Genomic DNA, 23,747 nt, shown 5'->3' with positions numbered 1-23,747 from the left:
TAATAATTCCACCTAGGGGGAATTCGGATAGAATGGGACATCATGTAAAATACATTTGCAAGTAGCCAGCCCGCATATCAAGAACATTCTCATTAATGGTAACAGAAACGTTTTACTTGCTATGACTGTGAAATGTAATTGTTTATCTACCTTAGTTGAACGCACTGACTGTAAGTCACTCTGGATACGAGTGTGTATTAAATTACCAAAATGTAAATGTATGTGAAAATTTAAATGTCTAGGGGTCATGTCTAACATAATTCTCCTAACCTGCTACATGAATTATCCTAACCTGCTGTATAGTTCTCCTAAACCTGCTATGAAAAGTCAAATTTGACTAAAGCTGTATCCATTCTAGACAAAACCTTATTTCTGGTTTTACATAAATACTGCCCATCTCTGAATCCTGAGGCTTTTATTTATTGGTCTGACAAGAGGAAATCTAAACTATTGTTTACATTTTGTAATTCAGTCTTTTTTTATTCTGCTTTACCAACCATAGCTAGCTAAAGTAGGACAGCATGGAGTCGCTAACTGGGACAGTCTTAAATGCTTCTCCAATGGAGGAAAGAGATCCAGTTTAGCCCAACATGATACATTTCTGAAATCCTCAGATGTTTCCCAATCACACAAAATTGAATATAATTGTCAGTGGGGTACCATTAGGACTATAATAATGGTGTCCCAGTTTATCTCACCTGCTGTCCCAGTTTTGACTCAGTGTAAACAAATGGGTGGGTCATGCCTCCTGTGAATATGATATCATATTTTTTTGGTGTGTGTGTGGGTGATTAGGAAACATCTTGAGGATTTCAGAAATGTATCATGTGTTGGGCTAATATGTTGGATAGATGTCGAAAAAGGTTACAGAAGCTGTAAATACTAAAAGTGTCCAACTTATTCCAAATTCACCCTATATGGTTCTTGCTATAAGCCCTAGTTCATGTGTGGTGCATATATATATATTTCAACTGGCTTTACATTGCTTTTCCAGGCTTCATTGGTTATTGTTGTTGAAATAAAAATGTGTTTCCGAAGAATTTGACAGAACATCATTCATGGCACTTTATTTTTCTTGTGTTTTCTGAATATGTATTCTCAAAAACAGGTTGGTGGTTGTGGCGGGAGAATCAGAATTAGCTCGGTAACATAGATAATTAAGATGTCTTATCTGCTTCAAATGCTTATATGATTAAAACTGTTGAACTCTTGTTATTAGATTATATCTCTTTGGACTCTGGTGTTGGCAGTTGCACTTCCTTCCTCATATGGGCCTCAGTCACCTGGGGCCCAGAGAATGGAGAAGTCAGGCTTGCCTATCACATGTCCCTGTTGCTATGCAGAATGTCAGAAAGAGAAGAGGACAATAGGGAACATTGTCTTCATATGTATCTTAATCTATTACAAACCATGTGAAGGGATGGCGTGATTAATGGGGAACCAATTACTTGTCTCCACAAGGATGTGTAGGATGTGTGGGGTAGTGTCTGGAACCATTGTTTTACATTTTAGTCATTTAGCAGACACTCTTATCCAGAGCGACTTACAGTAGTGAATGCATACATTTCATACATTTTTTTTCTTCTTTGTACTGGCCCCCCGTGGGAATCAAACCCACAACCCTGGCATTGCACACACCATGCTGGTGTTGCAAACACCATGCTCTACCAACTGAGCCACAGGGACGTCATCTCTGATGTACGTCATCTCTGATGTTGCACCTATCCTGGGATAGTGTATGACTTAGGCTCACTCCCCTCAGTGAGCTCATCTAGGCGTGTGGTCAAGGCCATGGGTTTTACTTGAGTTAGGGGTATCTGGAGTTGACAATTAATGTATGCCATAGAATGGTGTTTCTGTAATATGAAGTACCAGGGATGAAATTGGAGCCTTGTTTTAGGTGCCAAACTCTGTACAATAAGAACAGTCTTCATAGCAAATGCTATCTGGCTGGGTGATACTCCTTTCTCACCTTGTGACCCATTCCACATATATGTTGTTTGTCATGAAGACAGGGGGTGTATCTTTGCTATAAAATATATTTGTATCCTGTGTGTCAGGGCTCTCAACAAATCATCGGAGGGTGTTTCATTGACCAGCCAACGCTATTGCAGAGCTCTCACTAATAAAGATTCAGTTTAAGTATAACTCTGACTTGTGTCATAAGTTTGTCTCTCCTCATTTGATAATACAGAAATTGACCACCACATGGTCTCTCTGCCCACACATGCCTGTTATTCTACTGTTACACTGTGTGGACTGTGTAATCTGACTGTAATTTAAGGAGTTTTATTTACCTACTATAATCTAAAAGCACATGCTAGGTAAAGGCAATATGGTGGGTGGCTGGTGGGTAGGAGGGTTGGGCCAGTAACCAAAAGATGGCTAGATCAAATCCCCGAGCTGACAAGGTAAAAATCTGCCATTCTGCCCCAAAGCAGGGCAGTTAACCCACTGTTCCCCAGGCGCCAATGACGTGGATGCTGATTAAGGTAGCCCCTCGCATCTCTCTGATTCAGAGGGTTTGTGTTAAATGTGGAAGACACATTTCAGTTGAATGCATTCAGTTGTACAACTGACTAGGCATCCCCCTTTCCCCATATTGTACACATAAACATTTTGAACTGGTAAGAGGTAGATAGACACTAAGTTTATTAGGCCAGTTTATTAGGTACAGTTTGGAGCCTCCTTTGCCTCCAGAACAGCCTGAATTATTTTGGGCATGAAAAGGTTGCTCAATTGCAGACCATCTCTTCTTGTAAAAGCTTATGTCACATACACAGCTTTAGCACTGATTAGTACTAGTAGGGCACAGCTGTTTCACATAATCAAGTAATTATCAAGCTTTGATAATTTGAATCAGTTTTGTAGTGTTAGGGCAAAAACCAAAACGTGCACCCCTTGGTGTCCCGAGGACTAAGTTTGGGAAACGCTTTAGTAGGGCTAATAAAGAAATATTGGCCACATTATGATCAAACATAAGTCTTAAGTAATATGTTGAGATTCTGATGGTCATCAAAAAGCAATAATTATAGGCATACAAGTAGTGTAGCATAACCCTTACTGTGTGATAATGCTCAGAAGGGTCAAAGATACTTGACAAAATAGGCTACATTTACAAACATGTCCACAAGATGTCATGCAACTTTCAAGACCAGAAGAATTGTCAAATGAAATAATATATTCTAAATCTATCTTCTTCTAATATATTCTCAACTAAGCCTATAGCCTACGAATAGTCCTACATTAAAAAGAGAAACGCACGACCACAAGCAGTCTATGTAGAATACGTATATTTGCATGAATTGACCTTATCAGTCTGTCTTCAACATCAAGTGCATGGTACAGCCTGCATCCGGATGTGACGAGATTGTTACTGCATTATGCTCAGTGGGGAATATTTGAAGCCACACAATATTGCGGAGGATAACGGAACCATGGACAGGATGTGTTGACATAGTCGTCTTCATTGGATTCAAGGTTTGATGTTATTGCGTTTTTATTTTATAGAGTGGGCACCATTTATAATAATAATAATAATAATAATAATGCAATAATACATATATTCAAAGTCCCAAATTCGCTGGAGCCTACAGTTGATAACTACATAACGATGATAAGCAATAGGCATCCGATATGTATCAATTTCTTTGTAGCCTAATATAAGATCAGGATTGGGGTGTCTTCAATCATAGTAACTTCATATTTACATTTTAAAACAAATAAATGTAGTATATTTCAATGTTGCGTGCGTAACGCTCTTGTTGCCAAAACGCTCATGACAACTGTAGGCTAGTATACAGTAGCCTATCAGTACCAAATCATGGCATACTGTTAAACTGCATTTTTATACGTAGGGGATGTTCTGTAGTGTAAGTCTTATTGTTTTCCCTGTAAGTGGTTGGGTGGAGTTTTTAAGATTAGGTTAATCATTAACGATGTCTCAGTTGGTGGTGGATGTGTAGTTGGATGTGTAGCCTATTCGTGTAGCTTATGGGTTAGTGTGATGTTTATGATCAGGATATTTATATAGCAGGAATCAACTGCTACACATCTTATATTTTTTTAAAGGATCGGTCTAAGCGACAAAGGATATCGCTCATTCAGAAGCTTTGCCAGGGCCCTCCTTTAGGAAATACTTTCTCTCTTTTGTTTTCATTTGCGCTGAGAATAACGACAACGCTTTGACGCACAGTGTTGTGGGATATGAAGCCATTGACAGCTCCAGGCAATGTGTGTGTTAACCCGATTCTATTTGCCTCTATAACGCGCAGCTTCCCTGTCCTGCTCTGGATACAGTGATGCAGCACTGAATGGACAACTCGTGCCACCTGCAGAGTGACAACATCCCAGAAACACCCACCAACAATCTGGAGAGTCATCTGCAACCAACCAACTGAGGGTTGAGAAAGACATACAAGTGACAGCGAGGAAGTAAAACGAGGAAATATAAGAATTCTGAGTTATAGAGCTGGAGTGAAAGAAGACAGGAGGATAAAGAGAGAAAGGGTGAGTTGTGGAGCTGCCTGAGTGCTGCAGTGTGGAGGTTGGAGGTCATGGTGGGACGGGGCCTGTGGGTGTGTAAGCCCCGCTTTGGTAAGCGGGGGCGGTTCGGGGTGGTGCCTGCTCTCTGTGTGCTGATAGTCAGTGCTGCTCTGCTAGCTCTGCTCTTTGTGGACTCCATTGAGTCATGGGCCACCTCCATGAACATGAACACAATGGTAGAGGCGCAGGGGGGGATCATACCCCCACAAAGTGTCCCCCCAACCAGACCCGAGGAGTACCTCCTTATGCCCAGCCCTCTCGTCTGCCAGCGTGCCAAACCCTACCTCATCGCCATGGTGACCTCCGCCCCAGCCAATCAGATGGCCCGCCAGGCCATCCGGGACACGTGGGGTGGGGAGGTGGAGGTCAGGGGTCATAGGGTCATGACTTTGTTCATGGTCGGGGTGGCCTCTGACCCTGGGCTAGCCAAGCTGCTGATAGAGGAGGCCCGGGAACGAGGGGACCTGATCCAAGGGCGCTTCTGGGACTCCTACTCTAACCTGACCCTGAAGACCCTCTCCATGCTGAACTGGGCCCGACGCTTCTGCCCCCAGGCCCACTTCCTGGCCAAGGTGGACGATGATGTCCTGTTCAACCCCGGGGCCCTGCTGCGCTACCTGAACAGGAGTACCGTGACCAACACCTACGAGCATGGGGACCTGTACCTTGGCCGGGTCCACCTTCATGTGGCTCCAGACCGAGACCCAGACAGTAAGCACTACCTCCCTAGAGGGGCGTACCCTGCATCTGTCTTCCCTGACTACTGCAGTGGCACTGCCTACATCCTCTCTCGCTCCGCCCTGCTCAAGATCTCCTTGACGGCCGCTGCCTCACCTCTGCCCACCCCTCTGCCCCCCGAGGACGTGTTTGTGGGTCTGTGTGCCCGTGCGGCTGGAGTGCTGCCCTCCCACTGCCCGCTGTTTTCTGGTGGGCCCGCAGTGCCCTACGGGCGCTGCTGCTACCAGGCCATGGTGTCCATCCACCACATCTCCCCCAGAGAGATGCTCCGGTTTTGGGCTGACATCCACTCCCCTCCCCCCTGCTCCTGGCTGGGCCTGCGTGCCTCCCTGGGGGTCTGTAAAGTCCGGGCCATGCTGGGGACCTTTCTGGGGGTGGATCAGGGGCTGTGAGTGGGGTGTTGCCCTCGTGGATAGGAAACTATTGTGTTTTGGGGGCTGTGCCTCTGCCAGGATTTCAATACTGTGAATAGCACAAGCGCTCTATTTCATTGGGAACGGTAAGGAATCACTGTGCCCTATGAAAATGTGCTTTTATTTTTTATAGCTTTTTAGGAATATTTGAATGTATTTTATGTTATGTTATAATGCTGGCATTTTGTCAAAGCTGAAGGAATATGAATCAGTAGTTGAAGGGAATTAGTGTGAAGATATATTTAAGACTGTTAGAACACACACAGACACATACCAGTGTTTCCCAACTCCAGTCCTCCAGTATCTCCAACAATACACATTTTAGTTGTAGCCCTGGGCAAGCACACCTGATTTAACTTGTCAACTAATCATCAAGCCCTCATTGAGTTGAATCAGGGAGTTTGTCCAGGGCTACAACAAAAAGGTGTGCTGTTGGGGGTCCTGGAGGACTGGAGTTGGGAAACACTGCTGTAGAAATGTAAATATTACTGACCAGGAAACACATAACCTACAGGATATTTGCCATTAATGTAAGAATTTAGAGTAATGTTATTAATGCATAATGGAATGTTATACTAATTAAAATCTAATTTTATTTTTCACATCCGCTTAATACAACCGGTATAGACCTTACAGTAAAATGCTTACTTACAAGCCCTTAACCAACAATGCAGTTTTAAGAGAAATACATGTTAAGTAAAAAATAGATAAGTAAGAAATAAAAGTAACAATTAAAGAGCAGCAGTAAATAACAATACCGAGGCTATATACAGGGGGTACCAATGGTTAGTTGAGAAGTTTAGAAGCTGTTGAGAAACCTTTTGGACCTAGACTTGGCGCTCCGGTACCGCTTGCCGTGCGGTAGCAGAGAGAACAGTCTATCACTAGGGTGGCTGGAGTCTATACCACTGCCTGGTATAGAGGTCCTGGATGTCAGGAAGCTTGGTCCCAGTGATGTACTGGGCCGTGCGCACTACCCAAGCAGTTGTCATACCAGGCAGTGATGCAACCAGTCAGGATGCTCTCAATGGTGCAGCTGTGTAACGTTTTGAGGATCTGAGGACCCATGCCAAATCTTTTCAGTCTCCTGAGGGGGAATAAGTTTTGTCATGCCCTCTTCACGACTGTCTTGGTGTGCTTTGACCATGATAGTTTGTTGGTGATGTGGACACCAAGGAACTTGAAGCTCTCAACCTTCTCCACTACAGCCCCGTCGATGAGAATGGGGGCATGCTTGGTGGTCCTTTTCCTGTAGTCCATAATCATCTCGTTTGACTTGATCACGTTGAGGGAGAGGTTGTTGTGTTGGCCAGGTCGGTAATATGTATGTACATGTAGGTAGAGTTAAAGTGACTATGCCGGGTGACTATGCCAGGTCTCTGACCTCCTCCCTGTAGACTGTCTCATCATTGTCAGTGATCAGGCCTACCACTGTTGTGTCATCAGCAAACTTAATGATGGTGTTGGAGTTATGCATGGCCATGCAGTCATGAGTGAACAGGGAGTACAGGAGGGGACTGGCCCCCATGTTGACTATCAGCGTGGCGGATGTGTTGTTACCTACTCTATTTGCGCCCTACTGGGTGGAAATTACAAGTGTAATGGCTGTGCTCAATGCAATGGCACTTATAAATGTAGATCCTTCAAACACCCACAAACAGGGAAACAGATCCCAATCAAAGGTGTTATTACGTGCTCCACTAAGGCAGTTATTTATCTTATAACTTGTCCTTATGGAAAAAATGATGTGGGTAAAACAAAGCGTGAATTAAAAGTACGTATCTCAGAGCATCGTAGCACCATTAGGTGCAAAAACTTGACTTACCCAGTTGCGGCCCACTTTTTGGAAGCAAACCACTCGATTTCGTCTCTGCGTTATATTGGCATCGAACATGTCACCCTCCCGAGGTTAGGGGGTGACCTTGATAATTTATTGTTAAAACGAGAGGCTGCCTGGATCTTTAACTTAAAGACCCTTGCACCCTTCGGTCTCAACATAGACTTTGATCTTAAGCCATTCTTGTGATTATTGTGACTTTGCCATTGTAATTGTAAGCTCGTGTAGTCTAAAATGAATCTATGATCGTATGCTATCCATTTGTTTTTTTGTATGGTGTTCTTTGTATGCCATTTTTATATTTAAGAATTAACCAATGATATTAGGCCAAACTTGGCCATGATTACAGACACCTGTGTGTCTTTTGACACTATATAAACGAGTCATCTCGCAGTGTTTGTGATCATATCCTGATGAAGACAGCTTGGCTGTTGAAACGTTGGACATAAACATTTTTGCATCTGAGATCCTAGAGTGTGCGGCTCTCCCTTATTTTCAAGTTACCTACTCTTACCAACTGGGGGCGGCCCATCAGGAAGTCCAGGATCCAGTTGCAGAGGGAGGTGTTTAGTCCCAGGATCCTTAGCTTAGTGATGAGCTTTGAGGGCACTATGGTGTTGAACGCTGAGCTGTAGTCATGCATAGCATTCTCACATATGTGTTCCATCTGTCCAGGTGGGAAAGGGTAGTGTGGAGTGCAATAGAGATTGCATCATCTGTGGATCTGTTGGGGCGGTATGCAAATTGGAGTGGGTCTAGGGTTTCTGGGATAACGGTGTTGATGTGGGCCATGACCGGCCTTTCAAAGTACTTTATGGCTACAGACATGAGTGCTACAAGTCGGTAGTCATTTAGGCAGGTTACCTTAGTGTTCTTGGGCACTGGCACTATGGTGGTCTGCTTGAGACATGTTGGTATTACAGACTCGGTCAGGGAGAGGTTGAAAATGTCAGTGAAGACACTTGACAGTTGGTCAGCGCATGCTCGGAGTACACGTCCTGGTAATCTGTCCAGGCCTGCGGCCTTGTGAATGTTAACCTGTTTAAAGGTCTTACTCACATCAACTACGGAGAGCGTGATCACACAGTCGTCTGGAACACCAGTGTTGCTTGCCTCGAAACGAGCGTAGAAGTGATTTAGCTCATCTGGTAGGCTCGTGTCACTGGGCAGCTTGCGGCTGTGCTTCCCTTTGTAGTCTGTAATAGTTTGCAAGCCCTGCCACAAGACAAGCATAAGGTAATCAGCTTACTGTAAGACTGAAACAACCTGCAAAGGGACTTAGTATATAGTCTCTTCTGTATAGCTACTATGTAAGATTACTTACTGCCTAAGTAGACTCAAGCTGCTTTCACCTCAGTTATGAAAAATTAGCACTAACGATGCATGAAGTTGCCAAAATGCAACTAACTCTTGCTTCCACTTTAATAATATGGTAAAAATGTAAATGATAGTTTATCTCTTCCCCCACCCACTCCAGATCACTCCAGTAGTACCAAACATTTTCTCTATTATGTATTCAGCTGAAATGTAATTCAAAACAAGTGGTTCTTTCATTGTTTCCTCTCATCGACTCCTGTCCTTCATCTGAACTGAATTCTGAATAGATGATTTGCTTTCATCTGTGCAGTTCTATAGATAAACTTGAAGGAACAAAAGAAGAAACAGAGGCAAAGGGAGCACCTCAGTACACAGTCAGCCCGTCTTCCCTGGTGGTTCAACCGCTATGGTCAGTCAGCAGTACTCAAGACATGAAGAAGACCAGATGAGATGGACTGCCATAGGCGAACACATACACACACAAACACACAGATGCGGTATTTATAACCCCGCTCCAATAACTTATGTAACTGTCATGTTTAGCGAGTAGAGTGTGAATAAAAGACATGCATTGTTTTTTCTGGGCCGGGAGGGTAATGATTTGTCTGACCCAGAGAGGGATTCAGTCCACTGCTGCAGAGGGCTCTTCTGTAGTCAAGAGGGTTGCGTTTACACAGGCAGCCTAATTCTGATATTTTCCCCACTAATTGGTCTTTTCACCAAATGTATATCTTTTTACGTCAGATCTTTCTCAGAGTTGATCTGATTAGTCAAAAAAACAATTAGTGAGAGAAAAAAATCTGAAAAGGGCTGCCTGTGTAAATGCAGCTGAGGAGATCCATTACAAATTAAAATGCAGTTTACAACATTATTTATGAGTGTATGTTGTAGACATAGGGACATCTCTTGGATTTTTTTTGGGGGGGATGTATATTTGGGGAGTGTTTCCAATAACCTTTTCAATACTAACGTGGTGAGAAGTGAACTGAAACATTGTAATTCGCATTGTTTGAACAAAGACAGATCCGGGTAGCCATGTATGTTCTTCCTCCTCCCTCACCTAGAATGAATATTGAGTACTGTATTCTGTGAAGATGTATTAGTATGAAGGATGTGTGAATGTACTCAGAAAATGTGTGTGTGCAAGAATGGATTGATCACTAATAAAGCCCTCAATCATACCCTTTCTCAGACTGAATATCTTTGGAACTGCAATAACAGTCACTCTTACCTATTAAACAACCTACTCTCTATTTCTCTTTCCCATTTACTCAACTCTCTCTCTCACACACTCACACCCTCTCACAATCTTTAACAGTTGACTTTGCCCCCTCTGATTTTCTGTCCAACTATGAAACCTTTATATCAGGATAAGATAAGGATAGGACAATTACAGCTGGGTGTGAGTAGAGGCTTGCGGGTAGATGCATATAGGTGATGACAAGAGGAATGCAAACAGTGAGCCGGAAAGATAATTAAGCAAAACAAAGTCCGTCCTCAGGTATAACCTTCCCTTGTGGTTGCCTAGCAACCATGGGACAGGTATCTTATTCTACCCATTATATGCTTAACCAGTTCTAGTAATATTCTCTGTCATTTGTGACAACAAACACTTGATTATAAGTGGTCAGCTGGAAAGCAGGCTTGAAGCAAGACCTGCATGCAATTAATCAACCAATGTCAATGAGCATTGACAAAAACATTACTGAGTGAGGTAGACCACACTTCTTACCGGTCTGCTGAGAAATGTTAACAAAAACCCAAAGAGACGCAAACATTTCATGCTTAATTCTGTTGCAATTGTATTATTCAGAGGTGGTGTTACCCTCACATAGGGAGGAGTAGGAAGCCAGTAAAGGTGTTGTGGTTGTCTTGAATATCAGTGAGCCCCTGGCCTTCAGCGAAATGCAGGTAGACCACATTCCCCTTCTCCAGCTCCAAAGTATCTAGTCACAAACTCATTACTCCCATTGTGGTTGATCCATTCCAAATCATTGACTGGACATTCTTATATAACCTCACACCCATTACAGCAGAAGCATGCCAATCGCAGGCGGTGAATCTGAAGTAAGACTCCTTTCACTAGTGATGATACCTGTAGTTGGGTTGTAGGCTGTGCCTATGTTGGCGAAGACTCTGCTGCAGACCAGTGATGTCTCAATGTTGAAGGGGCTTGCAATGCTGTCACCCAAGCCAGCAGAGAATGCCACTTGTGATCTGTCTGTGTTCTTTCTTCAGCTCTTCCACCTGGCTCTCACTGGCTGTCACTGGCCTCTAAGGGTGTTTTGTATTTCTTCAGCTCCTCTACATCATTCTCACTGTCACCCAGTCCAAGGCTGCATTCTCTCTAGTTCCACCACCTTGTTCTTGTGGCACTGCAGTACGGTCTTAGCTGCACTCAGCTCCAGCACCTGGCTTTCACTTGCATTCAGTCAGGCCTCTATGGCTGACAGGTGTGCTGCTTGGGCTGCATTGTTTCTCTTCAGCTCCTCCACTGTCCGAGTCTGACCTCCATGTTCCTCAGCTCCACTCTGTTCCGCCACTGTGATTCCCTGGTTGTCCACCAAGTCTCTCAGCTCTTTCCAGATTCAGTCAACTTGGATTGTTGTTGTAGTAGTTTCATTCTCACCCTGAGGCTGTGCTCCAGACAGACAGAATAGCAACACCAGCACAACTACAGCACCCATCATTCTGAGACGATGCCTCTTCCCAAATGATGTACTCGACAGGGCTCAGTCCCCCTCTTTATACACACGTTTTAGTAAACCCGCATGAGAAAGCTGCCAGGGAAAGTAAAAAATAAAGTAATAAAATCCATCAAGGAGTAATAAGAATGTTCATATCAGAACATTTTATCCCAATGTTCTCAGACTGTGGACGAATCTAAATATCAATAAGTATGCATTTGTTTAGTGGTTTAAAAAAAAAACATTGGTAAAACTGCTAGTATGCCGCATTGATATGACATGCTGGTAGTAGTCTTAGTCGTAGTAGGGTTTGTGTAGATGAAACTGATGGTTGGTTTTTGCTTTCCAGCAGACCGAAAGAGAGCAACGGGGATAGACGACATTTCATCCTACTTTTGACTTCCACGTCTCTAGCATTACATTAAAGTTAATTGAAACATTATATGGGTAGAATGTGGAATCTTTTGCCACTGATGGAAAAGGACTGGTCAATACACCACACATACTTGTTTTGTGAACAAATGTTGTTTTTTATTTCACAAATGCCATGTTTTTTAATTTTTTTTTATATATAAAACATTTGTCAAGTAACAGTATTAAACTGTGCTGAAAACACCCATCATAATTGTCACAATAGAGAAGGCGATAATACTTAATGATAGCCTTTCCAACTGACATAAAAACACTGACAGCATTTCACTGAACCCACAATAACATCTGCTAAATATGTGTATGTGACCAATAAAATTAGATTTTGATATGAAATGCACTGACAGTTTATAAATGTCACACAGAATGAGCTCAGGGCACCGATTATGATGCAGTTCCAAGTCATCTCATACAGTTTGGTATGCATGTTCTGTGTGTCTGCAGTGGCTGTTGGAGCCTGCTGTCTGGGCTTCGGAGGAACATGTCCCATACTCAGAATGTGCCCTTTATCTGAAAGGTCAACGCTCATTCCCACAGAGGCGTCTACACACACACACTGGTCCCTCTGTCTTACTTCCTGAATCTGTCCAGAGCAGACTTCTGACCAGCTGCTGCCGCCTCTTTCTTCTCTTTCTCCTTCCTCTCTTTATCTATCTTCATCCTGTCTTCCACTGTTTGCCTGATCACATCCTGAGTGGAGGAAAGCCACCAAGAGCGGGTAGGAAGCAGAAAGACCAAGGGAGATGCACATAATTTGTAAAATATCAAAAGATGAAATAATGAAGACATAATTCCATATAAATTGCATGGTGTCTTTGTAGTAATAGAACTTACCCTCTGGTCCTCATGTGCCACTTGCTTCTTGCGCTTTTCCACTTTTCCACTTGAACTCCGACCTTTGGTCTTTAACCTTGGTGTAAACTTCTCCTTGGCCAGCGGGTCAAAGCCCTGAAATCAAACCCCACACACAACATCAATGCATGATTTATGAAAAAGTTCAGATTTGTCACCATCTTAATTCTCAATATGCAATATCCCTCTGATAAACTGCTTCCATCCCTTGGTAGTACTGACCAGTACTTGGACCCTGTCCTCATGTCTCTGTTCCCAGGTGGAGTGGTCCACCTGGCTGAGCTGGCTAGGGTCCAGGCCAATCAGTTCTGGCTGGATCTTCTCTAGTAGGGCTTTGACCTCCCACTCCTGCCTCTGCTTGGCACTGCGGTACGGGTTGGCATCCAGACCGTCAAAGTTGGGCTCGCCAGCACCTAATGGTGGAGAGAGAGCATGGAGTTAGAGACTGTTCACCAGGGTTGGGGTCAATCAGAATTTAGATCAATTGGACACGCCACACAGGAAGGAGAATATGGATTGAATTTGAGTCGGAATTTAATTCTGACCTGGTACGACCATGCTAGTGAAGCCCTCTCCATGGCCCACCCCTAGGACGTCCTCAAAGGGGCAGAAGTGCACACCCCACACTGAGCCCTTTGCCCTGTGGGCCATGTAGGGCTTGGTCACTGGGGTGCCCCACACATCTCTGTACACCTACACACAGACAAGCAGACAACGTGACCACAGAGATATCAATATGAGCACAAGAGGTTCCAACAGAGAAACAATCAGACACAGACATTAAAGGAAAGGTTCACCCATTTTGAATGTTATATTATTTTTGTGCATCTCTGAGGGATGTTCTATCGATTCTCTGGGTCATTTCACGTTTTCATGTGTATCTGAGTGATTGGCGTTCAAGCCGGTATGACGTAGTGTAACAGTGTAGGTTCCGTAGCTCTCTTCGCCCCAACCTGGGCTCGAACCAGGGACCCTTGCACACATCAACAACTGACACCCCACAAAGCATCGTTACCCATCACGCCACAAAAGCCGCAGCCCTTGCAACGCAAGGGGAAACCCTACTTCAAGTCTCAGAGCGAGTGACGTCACTGATTGAAACGCTATTAGCGCGCACCACCGCTAACTAACTAGCCATTTCACATCGGTTACACTCACCCCCCCCCCTTTGACCTCCTCCTTTTCCGCAGCAACCAATGATCCGGGTCACGGCACCAATGTAACAGTGTAGGTTCCGTCCCTCTCTTCGCCCCAACCCGGGCTCGAACCAGGGACCCTTGCACACATCAACAACTGACACCCCACGAAGCATCGTTACCCATCGCGCCACAAAAGCCGCGGCCCTCGCAACAAGGGGAAACCCTACTTCAAGTCTCAGAGTGAGTGACGTCACTGATTGAACCGGTATTAGCGCGCACCACCGCTAACTAACTAGCCATTTCACATCGGTTACACTAGCACCGTGATAAAGTCGCTCTCACTACACTGGAAGTTAATAGGAATAAGACTTTTAGATCACAAAAACATATATCATACATGTCAGATTTAAACACTGGTCGCTGTCATAATGTCTTCGCTTGAATGTGGCATTGATCATATTTTTGCGATATTCCTACCTCGAGAAATGTTTTATTTAATGGAGGGTCTAGCACATTTTTTCCTATTTGTCTGCCTCTAGTCCAGTGCGCATTGCATGGTGCCGTTGCCAGAGATATTATAGAAATGAGATAGGAATCCAATGAAGAAGGAACGTATAACGCCGCACCCAGCATACTGTCGACCAATCGCGTTCATGTTGTTGTCACGCGGTTGCTAAGCTAATCGTCACGCAATCCTTTCTCAAAGTCAGTGTATATGTCGAGAAACGTCCCTATTTTCCTCAAGTATGTGATGTCACGATTCCAAAGCTATACGATACTACAGATTGCAAGTTCATTATCTCAATTCTCAGAAAAGATTTGTAATGTTGTACTTAGTGTTGACGAAAATCGTGCTAATGTTTTTTTTGTTTGTTGTGCTAGTGCCCAATAGACTCCCATTCACTCCTTGATAACTAGCTACGTTACATGCTGATATTGTCTTTGGTATTATTGTGTGTAGCAACGTTTTCTAGCTAGCTAGCTAGGCAGTGTTGTAGAAAATGACATAATTAGTCATGCTATCCCGTGTTTTACTGCTTAGTCTCGTTATCTGCTAGTGTTTTTTCTAACCTAATACAAACGTGTCTGTGTGACTGGGCGTATAGCTACGATCCGTTTAGGTGCGACATCCCGTGGGTTTACTATCTGCAGGAAGTCAGCTGTGTGGAACATTGCAGGAAGGAGCACATTATAGTGTGAACTGTGACAAATGCAGTTATACGGTTGAGCCCTTGCACCATCTTAATCTGCGCAGACAAACCAATCTCCTTTTACACAATGTTCCACCCGTTTCCACACATCTGCTAAACTGCAACGTAGACAAAAGAGGTTGTACTTTTCTATAAAAGTAGAGACCCGATTATGTTTGTTAAGCTGTCAACTCTTTATCATTCTTGGTGATAAAAGTTTGCAGTCTCTCTTCCTATAGAATTTCTCAAGACAGCAGCCCAGAGAGAGAGCATTGCATTGTGGATTTTGTAGTCGACTTGAGCTGCAGATTTCCACAATGATGTTCCATGTTGCTAACAACCTTATAATAACACCAAAATGAAACATTTGTTCACAAAAAATATTCTCCTCACATAGTGTTATTTAACACTGTAAATGAAAGGAATGAGGCGTTTTGGGTAGATTTTTCCAACGAATACTCATTGATAAAAAAAGTGGGTCAGGAAAAGTACAGAGTTTGGACAGCGTTAGAGCTGGGCACAATGTTGCTGCCTCAGATCAATCCATTCTCTCCCTCTTAATGAGTATTTGGGTTCCGGTTCCAGTTCTGTCAATTCCATTAGTATGCTTGGATCTAGATTCAGTGGACAATATAGGTCAATATAGTTCTGAGGCGTTACCATGGCTTGCTGGAATGGAACTATGGAATAGCAGTGTCAAGAAGACCACAGGAAAATACAAAAGGCATGGGACAAATACCTAGACAAAATTATAAGCAGCATGTATGACCTGGACTATGTCTCCTGTGGCGGCGGACAGCAGGCCCCTCTGACTCAGAGACAGGCAGGAAGCTCCCGCAGGCAGGAAGTAGGACTGCAGGGGCCGGTAGGATCTGATGTCATACACCTTCAGCTTCTTGTCCATGCCAGAGGTCACCATGTACCTGCACAGACAGAAGTGTTACAGGACAGCCCCCTGCTGGACATTTTAGGGAAGTACACAAGGAAAAGACCAATCACAAAACACTGACCCAAATGTGGATATCATATTGAATACAACAGCTACACTGCACAACATAGCCACCTTTTCAATGGCTGAGAGACCAAAACCACTCATAACAAAACCAGGACTATATCATGTCTTTGACTGGGACTCACGTGCCAGTCTTGTCGACGGCGACAGAGCGCACACCTCCCTGGTGGCAGAGCATCTTGACAAGTGGCTCTCTCTGGTTTGGCGTCCAGAGGGTGACAGTGCCGTTGGAGTGGCCCAGGTGGATGATGGCGTTGTGAGGGTTATGGGCCATCACATCCAGCCGGCCAGCCTTGGTACAGATGGCCACCACCTCCTTACCCACTGACACGTCCAGGTACTGCAGGAAGCCTGTCGCACTCTGGAGGAGGTAGGGAGAGACAGGATGAGTTCACGGGTGAGACTACACTCACCTGTTGTGTTGAGTAACCTGAGACAAGTAACCCGAGACCTGAAGACTTGTGTAACCCCCAGAGCTTGCCTACATCTTGATTCACATATCACTCATTACACAATTGATTCCCCTGACACATCTGACACAAACACACATATTACAACGTTAGTATAAGTTTACACACTGCTGTAGCCAGCAGGAAGTGGTAGGGGAGAAACTGCATGCGGAGAACATCGTTGAACTTGCGGATGCAGTGGAGCTCGATGCCCTTGTTGTCATAGATATACAGCCACTTCTTCTGAGCCACTGCAAACAAGGCCTCACTGTGGAGCCACCTAGTGGATGCACAGAAAAATACAGATTAGGATGAGTCAATGGGAGGAGGAAATTATGCCTAAAACTGAATGTAAATGAGTGTGTGAATGTAAGTGTGAACTCACTTTACGTCGTTGACTGTCTCCATCACGTTCATCTCACACATCAACTGTTTGGACTGCCAGTCCAGGCAGGTCACATGACCTCTCCTGCCACCAAGCAGCAGGTGTCTGGAATAGAGGGAACACACACATACAAAACATCAGACTTCCCAGGACTAAAACAACTAATCACAATGAATTTACCCAGCAAATCCAGCTCTAACAATAAAAGCACAAACAGAATATCTGGCGTGCTTGCACAGAAAACAGTCAACAAACAGAACATGAAACTGACCGCCCAGTCTTGCTGTAATCCAGTCGGTAAGGCCCAAACTGAGACAGGGTCAGGCTAAAGTACTGTGGAGGGAGAGAGAGTGACAGTTAGAAAACAATAATAATACTACTTGATTTATTGGTCCACTTGCATGGATATTCTTTATTTTTGTCACAGTACCCTACCTGACTGACAGACACACACACAGGGAGCAGCACAGGGGCTGTGGCAGAGCAGCGCCTCTGGAGCACTTAGGGGTAAAGTGCCTTGCTCAATGGTGGTAGTATACAGGGATATTGAAGCTGGTAACCCTCCGGCTGACGGATCCTTCCCTACAGATTCCATCCCAGGAAGCTTGGGGGTTCAAACCGGCAACCCTTGTTACTGGCCTGGCTCTCTAAACTCAATGCTACCACCACCCCCAGACAGATCCATCGTTATAAAAAAAGAGAACTCAGATCATTTCTGCCTGTGGGCAATTGAAATGACAAACACATTTTCATCCACAGTTTATATATATGAGAAAAAAAATCACGACAGCTGTGATGTAAACAGCACGTTTCGGTACAATTTTATAAATGTAGAAAGATCTTTTGTTTGTTTGACGTGGTTGGATCTTTTTGCGACTGTAAAATGTATTATGTGAGAAATGGTGGTGAAAACTGCTTTATGTGCAAATATTAATATAATAACCATTATATCGAAGGAACTTGGGAGTCACATGATGATATGTGATCCTCCCACTACGACTCTGGAAACCATGCAGTTTATTAGGCTACAGATAAATAAGTTACAGGGTGGTGAAAGTGCTTGGTGATCGTCAGACGGGGCCACAGTGTCTCCCGACCCCTCCTGTCTCAGCCTCCAGTATTTATGCTGCAGTAGTTTATGTGTCGGGGGGCTATGGTCAGTCTGTTATATCTGGAGTATTTCTCCTGTCTTATCCGGTGTCCTGTATGAATTTAAGTATGCACTCTCTAATTCTCTCTCTCTTTTTCTCGGAGGACCCGAGCCCTAGGACCATGCCTCGGGACTAAGTCCACCTGGCCGTGCTGCTGCTCCACTTTCAACTGTTCTGCCTGCGGCTATGGAACCCTTACCTGTTCACCGGACGTGCTACCTGTCCCAGACCTGCTGTTTTCAACTCTCTAGAGACAGCAGGAGCGGTAGAAATACTCTGAATGATCAGCTATGAAAAGCCAACTGACATTTACTCTTGAGGTGCTGACCTGTTGTACCCTCGACAACCACTGTGATTATTACTATTTGACCCTGCTGGTCATCTATGAACATCTTGGCCATGTTCTGTTATAGTCTCCACCCGGCACAGCCAGAAGAGGACTGGCCACCCCTCATAGCCTGGTTCCGCTCTAGGTTTCTTCCTAGGTTCTGGCCTTTCTAGGAAGTTTTTCCTAACCACCGTGCTTCTATACCTGCATTGCTTGCTGTTTGGGGTTTTTAGGCTGGGTTTCTGTACAGCACTTTGTGACATCAGCTGATGTTAGAAGGGCTTTATAAATAAATGTGATTGATTGATTGGTGATGAGCTCGATGCTCCTTTCCAATAAATATCAAGGGTCTTATTCTGGTGACATGATGATCGATGTTTGACTACCGTTTCACAAATAAGAATATTCTCGCTCTTATATCAATAATAATATCATGTAGACTAGCCTTCCCGCACCGTATTTGAGAGCTGTTGGCTAGAGCGCATGTGCCAAGACCAGATATGCACATTAGCTATTTAATGCACGTTTTTGTGACAAAACTATTAGTAGAGTTGAAAAAGCGATGGAAATACATTGAAATCTAGACTTTTATTCGGTACATGAAAACGTAAGCGAAAAAGTACATTTTGTGTGCACTACATCATCACGCACTGATTTTTATCTGCAACAAGTCCATTTAGTGGAAACACAGCACTGGTGTGAAAATAGGCATATTTGCATGAAAATCTGTCACCAATTGGATGGAAACCTAGGTATTGCCCCTTCAGTGTCTCACCTTTGCCCCGGCAGTAATATCCACAGCATCAGCGATGTCATCCTGTGAGATGGTGCATGTGTCCTCATATTCGTCTCCCTCCAGGAACCTAAGACCAGAGAAAAACAGAAAGTTGCAGAGATGATAGCGGGATAGCCATTTTGGTCTACTAAACTTGGCCCTACAAATGTATTGACATTACCCAGCATCCTCTGGGAGCATAAGGTCATATCGTGCATTCTGCTTCTGGGCCAGGTCTGAGGCTGCCTCTGATCGAATGACCACATCTCTGAGCTTGTACTGTGGCCGAGGGGGCTGGGGAGAGAGGGATGGGGAAAAACCTTATAACTTACTAAAGTTACAGTACATGTACAAAACAATGGTATATTTTCAAAATTAGTAATTGACCTTATTCTGGCAGAATGTCTTGGTAAATGTGTATTCAAACATGCCTCACCAGTTCTCCCTTCACTCCCCTCTTGAACTTTTTCAACTTCTCTTCAGGGACAGGCGCTGAGCCTGGGAATGGATCTGATTTCTGCGGGATTTAATTAAACATTCATGAAAAACGCATTCTTAAAGGATAGGGTGAAACATTTCAAGAATCTTCAGTGCTACAGATTGACTGGCCACTTACCCCTGATATGACCTTTCCTCTTGCTCCTCCTCGCTTTCCTCCTCCCTTTGTCCTCTTCTTATTTTTTTGCGGAGTCTTTTCGTTGTTATCCCCTTCTTTCTGTTTCTTTCCATCATTCTTCCCGTCTTCCTCTGTGCCCTCCCAGTATCTCGTTGGAGGCTGATTGCAGAACAAACATATCAATCATCAAGTCAAATAACACATTAATTGGAGCAGGCTGGATTTTTTGCATGCTGTCCATTATACATATTACGAAAAAGGTTAATATGTTACAGATAACTTTTTCAGATGCCTTTTCACCAGTTTCAGTGGTAGCTAGACAGACAGTAGCGGCATGGACGCTTACGTTACTAACGTTAGCCCTCAAGAAGACAGAGTAGCTAGCTAAAAGTAAAGGGATTTCAGTAGTATTCTCTCTATCCTAAACAAATGAAAACGTATCAACAAACTGGCTAGCAAACAACACGTTTTGAGAAACTGCTGCAGTCACTAAATCGTTCGCAGTGTAATGTTACTGAAAGCGTTGAGAAAAATTGGATAGGGGATCAGGGTTACAATCAGTGTGTAGCCTTTAATCAGCGTTGCGGGATCCAAAAAGTCGGACCGAGAGTAGAATATAGCTACATTAGTTGATCAGGTGTAAGTCATCTATTTGTAAACGTGTTATGGTAAATGTAGAACTTTACCTTTCTTTTTTTCCCCACGTGTGGTTTTTTCAACATTTTCTCGCTGGACGCCGCCATCTCTGTTGTGTACTTTTTAACTTCCGGTAAGAACTGGTACGTCATACGAATCGGCTGACTTCTTCTTCGATGAGTTTTAAGGGCGGTTGGCATCCAATATGTTGCATTACCGACACCTATTAGACTGGAGTACAACTCCCTTATACTTTGCTTGAAAAAAATAAAATAAACAAATACCCTACCATCTAACACTACACTCAACCAAAAATGACATTTAAAAAATATTTAAATTAAATATCACCCTACATATCAGGGGCTCACGAGTGGTGCAGCGGTCTAAGGCACTGCATCTGCGTCACTACAGACCGCGTTTCAATTTCAGGCTGTATCACAACTAGCCATGATTGGGAGTCCCATAGGGTGGCGCACAATTGGCCCAGCATCGCCCGGGTTAAGGTTTGGCTGGGTAGGCCGTCATTGAATATAAGAATTTGTTCTTAACTGACTTGCGTAGTTAAATAAAAGGTAAAATAAAAAACACTCCACTATTTAAATATATTTAGTCCTACCTCATGCCAACAACCTGAAAGGATGGGACATCACCACTTAACATACACTGTAACTCTTCTGATGTCAAGTCTCGCACCTCCAAATACCTCTCTGCAGCTGCCACCACAACCGCAATTTTCTGCGACTTATGTTCCATCCCTGCAGTACAGTTGATAACCATTGCTATAAATGCAAAAAAATCCAATCTTACTGAAACATATATCACTAGTTGGCCTATCCCTCTGTACTGGTACAGATCTACTGCCCACACCACTCCTCTCAGGATCCCTCCCCCTTTACCCATCTTCCTCTACTTTCTTCACTGCCTCAGCATATGACAACTTCTGCACTACTCTAACCCTGGAAACCTCAACCTCCACGGGACATTTCTGATCCCCAGCCTCACTACTTTCCCCAATGCTACACATTCCTTTGTCTCATGCCCTTCTGCACACTTCTCACACCTAGGAACCTCAAATAATGTATACAAAATGCTCCAGTCTGGTTTTAGACCCCATCATAGTACTGAGACTGCACTCATGAAGGTGGTAAATAATCTTTTAATGGTGTCAGACCAAGGTTCTGCATCTGTGCTTGTGCTCCTAGACCTTAGTGACGCTTTTGACACCATCGATCACCACATTCTTTTGGAGAGATTGGAAACGCTAATTGGTCTACACGGACAAGTTCTTGTCTGGTTTCGATCTTATCTGTCAGAAGATATCAGTTTGGCTCTGTGGATGGTTTGTCCTCTGACAAATCAATGATACGTTTTTGAATTCCTCAAGGTTCTATTTTAGGACCACTATTGTTTTCACTATATATTCTACCTCTTGGTGATGTTATTCGGAAACACAATGTCAACATTTACTGCTATGCGGACGACACACAGCTATACATTTTGATGAAACATGGTGAAGCCCCATAATTGCCAACCCCGAAAGTCTGTTTCAGACATAAGGAAGTGGAGGGTGGAAAATGTTTTACTTTTAAACTCGGACCAAACAGAGATGCTAGTTCTAGGTCCCAAGAAACAAAGAGATCTGCTGTTTAATCTGACAATTCATCTTGATGGTTGTACAGTTGTCTCAAATAAAACTGTGAAGGACCTTGGCATTACTCTAGACCATGATCTCTTTTTTGATGAATATATCAAGAATATTTAATGGGCAGCTTTTTCCATCTTCGTAACATTGCAAAACTCTGAAAGTTTTTGTCCAAAAATGATGCAGAAAAGCTCATTCATGCATTTGTCCCTTCTAGATTAGACTACTGCAACACTCTACTCTCCAGCTACCTGGATAAAGTACAAAATACATTTCAGTTAGTGCTAAATACCTCTGCTAGAATCTTGACCAGAACCACATTTTTTTTCATATTACTCTGGCTTCCTTTTAAGGCTTGGGCTGATTTCAAGGTTTTACTGCTAACCTACAAAGCATTACAGGAACTTGCTCCTACATATCTCTCCGATTTGGTCCTGCCATACATACCTACACATACGCTACAGTCACAAGATGCAGGCCTCCTTATTGTCCCTAGAATTCTAAGCAAACAGCTTGAGGCTGGGCTTTCTCCTATAGAGCTAATTTTTTATGCAATGCTCTGCCTATCCATGTGAGATAAGCAGACTCGGTCTCGATCTTTAAGTCTTTACTGAAGACTTATCTCTTCAGGTGGTCCTATAATTGAGTCTGGCCCAGGGGTGTGAAGGTGAATGGCAAGGCACTGGAGTGATGAACCGCCCTTGCTGTCTCTGCCTGGACTGCTCCCCTCTCTCAACTGGAATTCTCTGACCCTATGACGGGGGGCTGAGTCAGTGGCTCACTAGTTCTCTTCAATGCCGTCCCTAGGAGGGGTGTGTCACGTTGTGCCAGGCTTTTTTTTGCAATACTCGACTTGAGTGGGTTGAGTCACTGACGTGATCTTCCTGTCCGGTTTGAAGCCCCTTCAGACTTGTGCAGTGGAGATCTTCGTGGGCTATACTCAGCCTTATCTCAGGGTAGTAAGTTAGTTGTCTGTTGATATACCTCTAGTGGTGTGGGGGCTGTGCATTGGAAAAGTAGGTGGGGTTATATACTGCCTGGTTGGCCCAATCTGGGGGTATTGTCTGACAGGGCCAGAGTGTCCCCAGACCACCCTTGTCTCAGCCTCCAGTATCTACGCTGCAATAGTCTATGTGCTGGGTGTCACGTCCTGACCAGTATAAGGGTTATTTGTTATTGTAGTTTGGTCAGGACGTGGCAGAGGGTATTTGTTTTATGTGGTTCGGGGTGGTGTTTTTGTAGAAGGGTATTTGATTTATGTATTCCGGGGTTTTTGGGCACTGTTCCTTGTTAATGTATTTCTATGTTTAGTCTAGTTAGTTGTATTTCTATGTTTAGGTTAATGTGGGGTTGGACTCTCAATTGGAGGCAGGTGCTTTCTCGTTGCCTCTGATTGAGAGTCCTATATATGGGTAATTGTTTTGTGTAGTGTTTGTGGGAGATTGTTTCTTGTTTTGCGTGTGTGAGCATTACAAGACTGTTTTGTTGATCGGTCGTTATTTTGGTGTTCAAGATGAGCATCCACATTCCTGCTGCGTTTTGGTCCTCCATTCCAGACGACAACCGTGACACTGGGGGACTAGGGTCAGTCTGTCCTATCTGGTGA

The 23,747-nt window shown here is 43.9% G+C and overlaps 1 protein-coding gene and 1 non-coding gene across 2 annotated transcripts; one reads left to right on the top strand and one right to left on the bottom strand.

Moving 5' to 3' along the window:
• Window positions 1-3,289: 3,289 nt before the first annotated feature.
• LOC106566633 (uncharacterized) lies at window positions 3,290-9,680 on the top strand. Its single transcript, XR_001319910.3, has 3 exons — window positions 3,290-3,480; window positions 4,275-4,509; window positions 9,161-9,680. It is a non-coding gene; the product is annotated as an uncharacterized LOC106566633 (transcript).
• Window positions 9,681-12,085: 2,405 nt separating this feature from the next.
• Window positions 12,086-20,658, bottom strand: wdr46 (WD repeat domain 46). The gene is made up of 14 exons (XM_014134844.3): window positions 20,550-20,658; window positions 19,864-20,022; window positions 19,684-19,764; window positions 19,429-19,541; window positions 19,248-19,335; window positions 17,265-17,326; window positions 16,994-17,098; window positions 16,738-16,888; window positions 16,285-16,520; window positions 15,917-16,070; window positions 13,364-13,511; window positions 13,041-13,231; window positions 12,801-12,914; window positions 12,086-12,656 (listed from the first exon to the last, which is right to left on the bottom strand). The coding sequence occupies exons 1-14, from the start codon at window positions 20,649-20,651 to the stop codon at window positions 12,537-12,539; spliced, it is 1,824 nt and encodes a 607-aa protein (XP_013990319.1). The 5' UTR covers window positions 20,652-20,658; the 3' UTR covers window positions 12,086-12,536.
• Window positions 20,659-23,747: the final 3,089 nt, after the last annotated feature.

The sequence above is a fragment of the Salmo salar genome, chromosome 13 (assembly GCF_965601325.2).
Source record: "Salmo salar chromosome 13, fSalSal1, whole genome shotgun sequence".
Taxonomy (NCBI): Eukaryota; Metazoa; Chordata; class Actinopteri; order Salmoniformes; family Salmonidae; genus Salmo; species Salmo salar.
Note: the sequence above shows the minus strand (reverse complement) of the source record. Positions and strands in the feature narration are given on the sequence as shown.

Bases quoted from the DNA above. Each gene is read 5' to 3' on its own strand.
- wdr46 (XM_014134844.3), bottom strand. From the start codon at position 20,651: ATGACGTACCAGTTCTTACCGGAAGTTAAAAAGTACACAACAGAGATG. The intron at 19,542-19,683 runs GTGAGGCATGTT...CTCTCTCCCCAG, and splicing joins GGGGAGTGAAGGGAGAACTG to CCCCCTCGGCCACAGTACAA. The intron at 13,232-13,363 runs GTCAGAATTAAA...CTCCACCATTAG, and splicing joins CACTAGCATGGTCGTACCAG to GTGCTGGCGAGCCCAACTTT.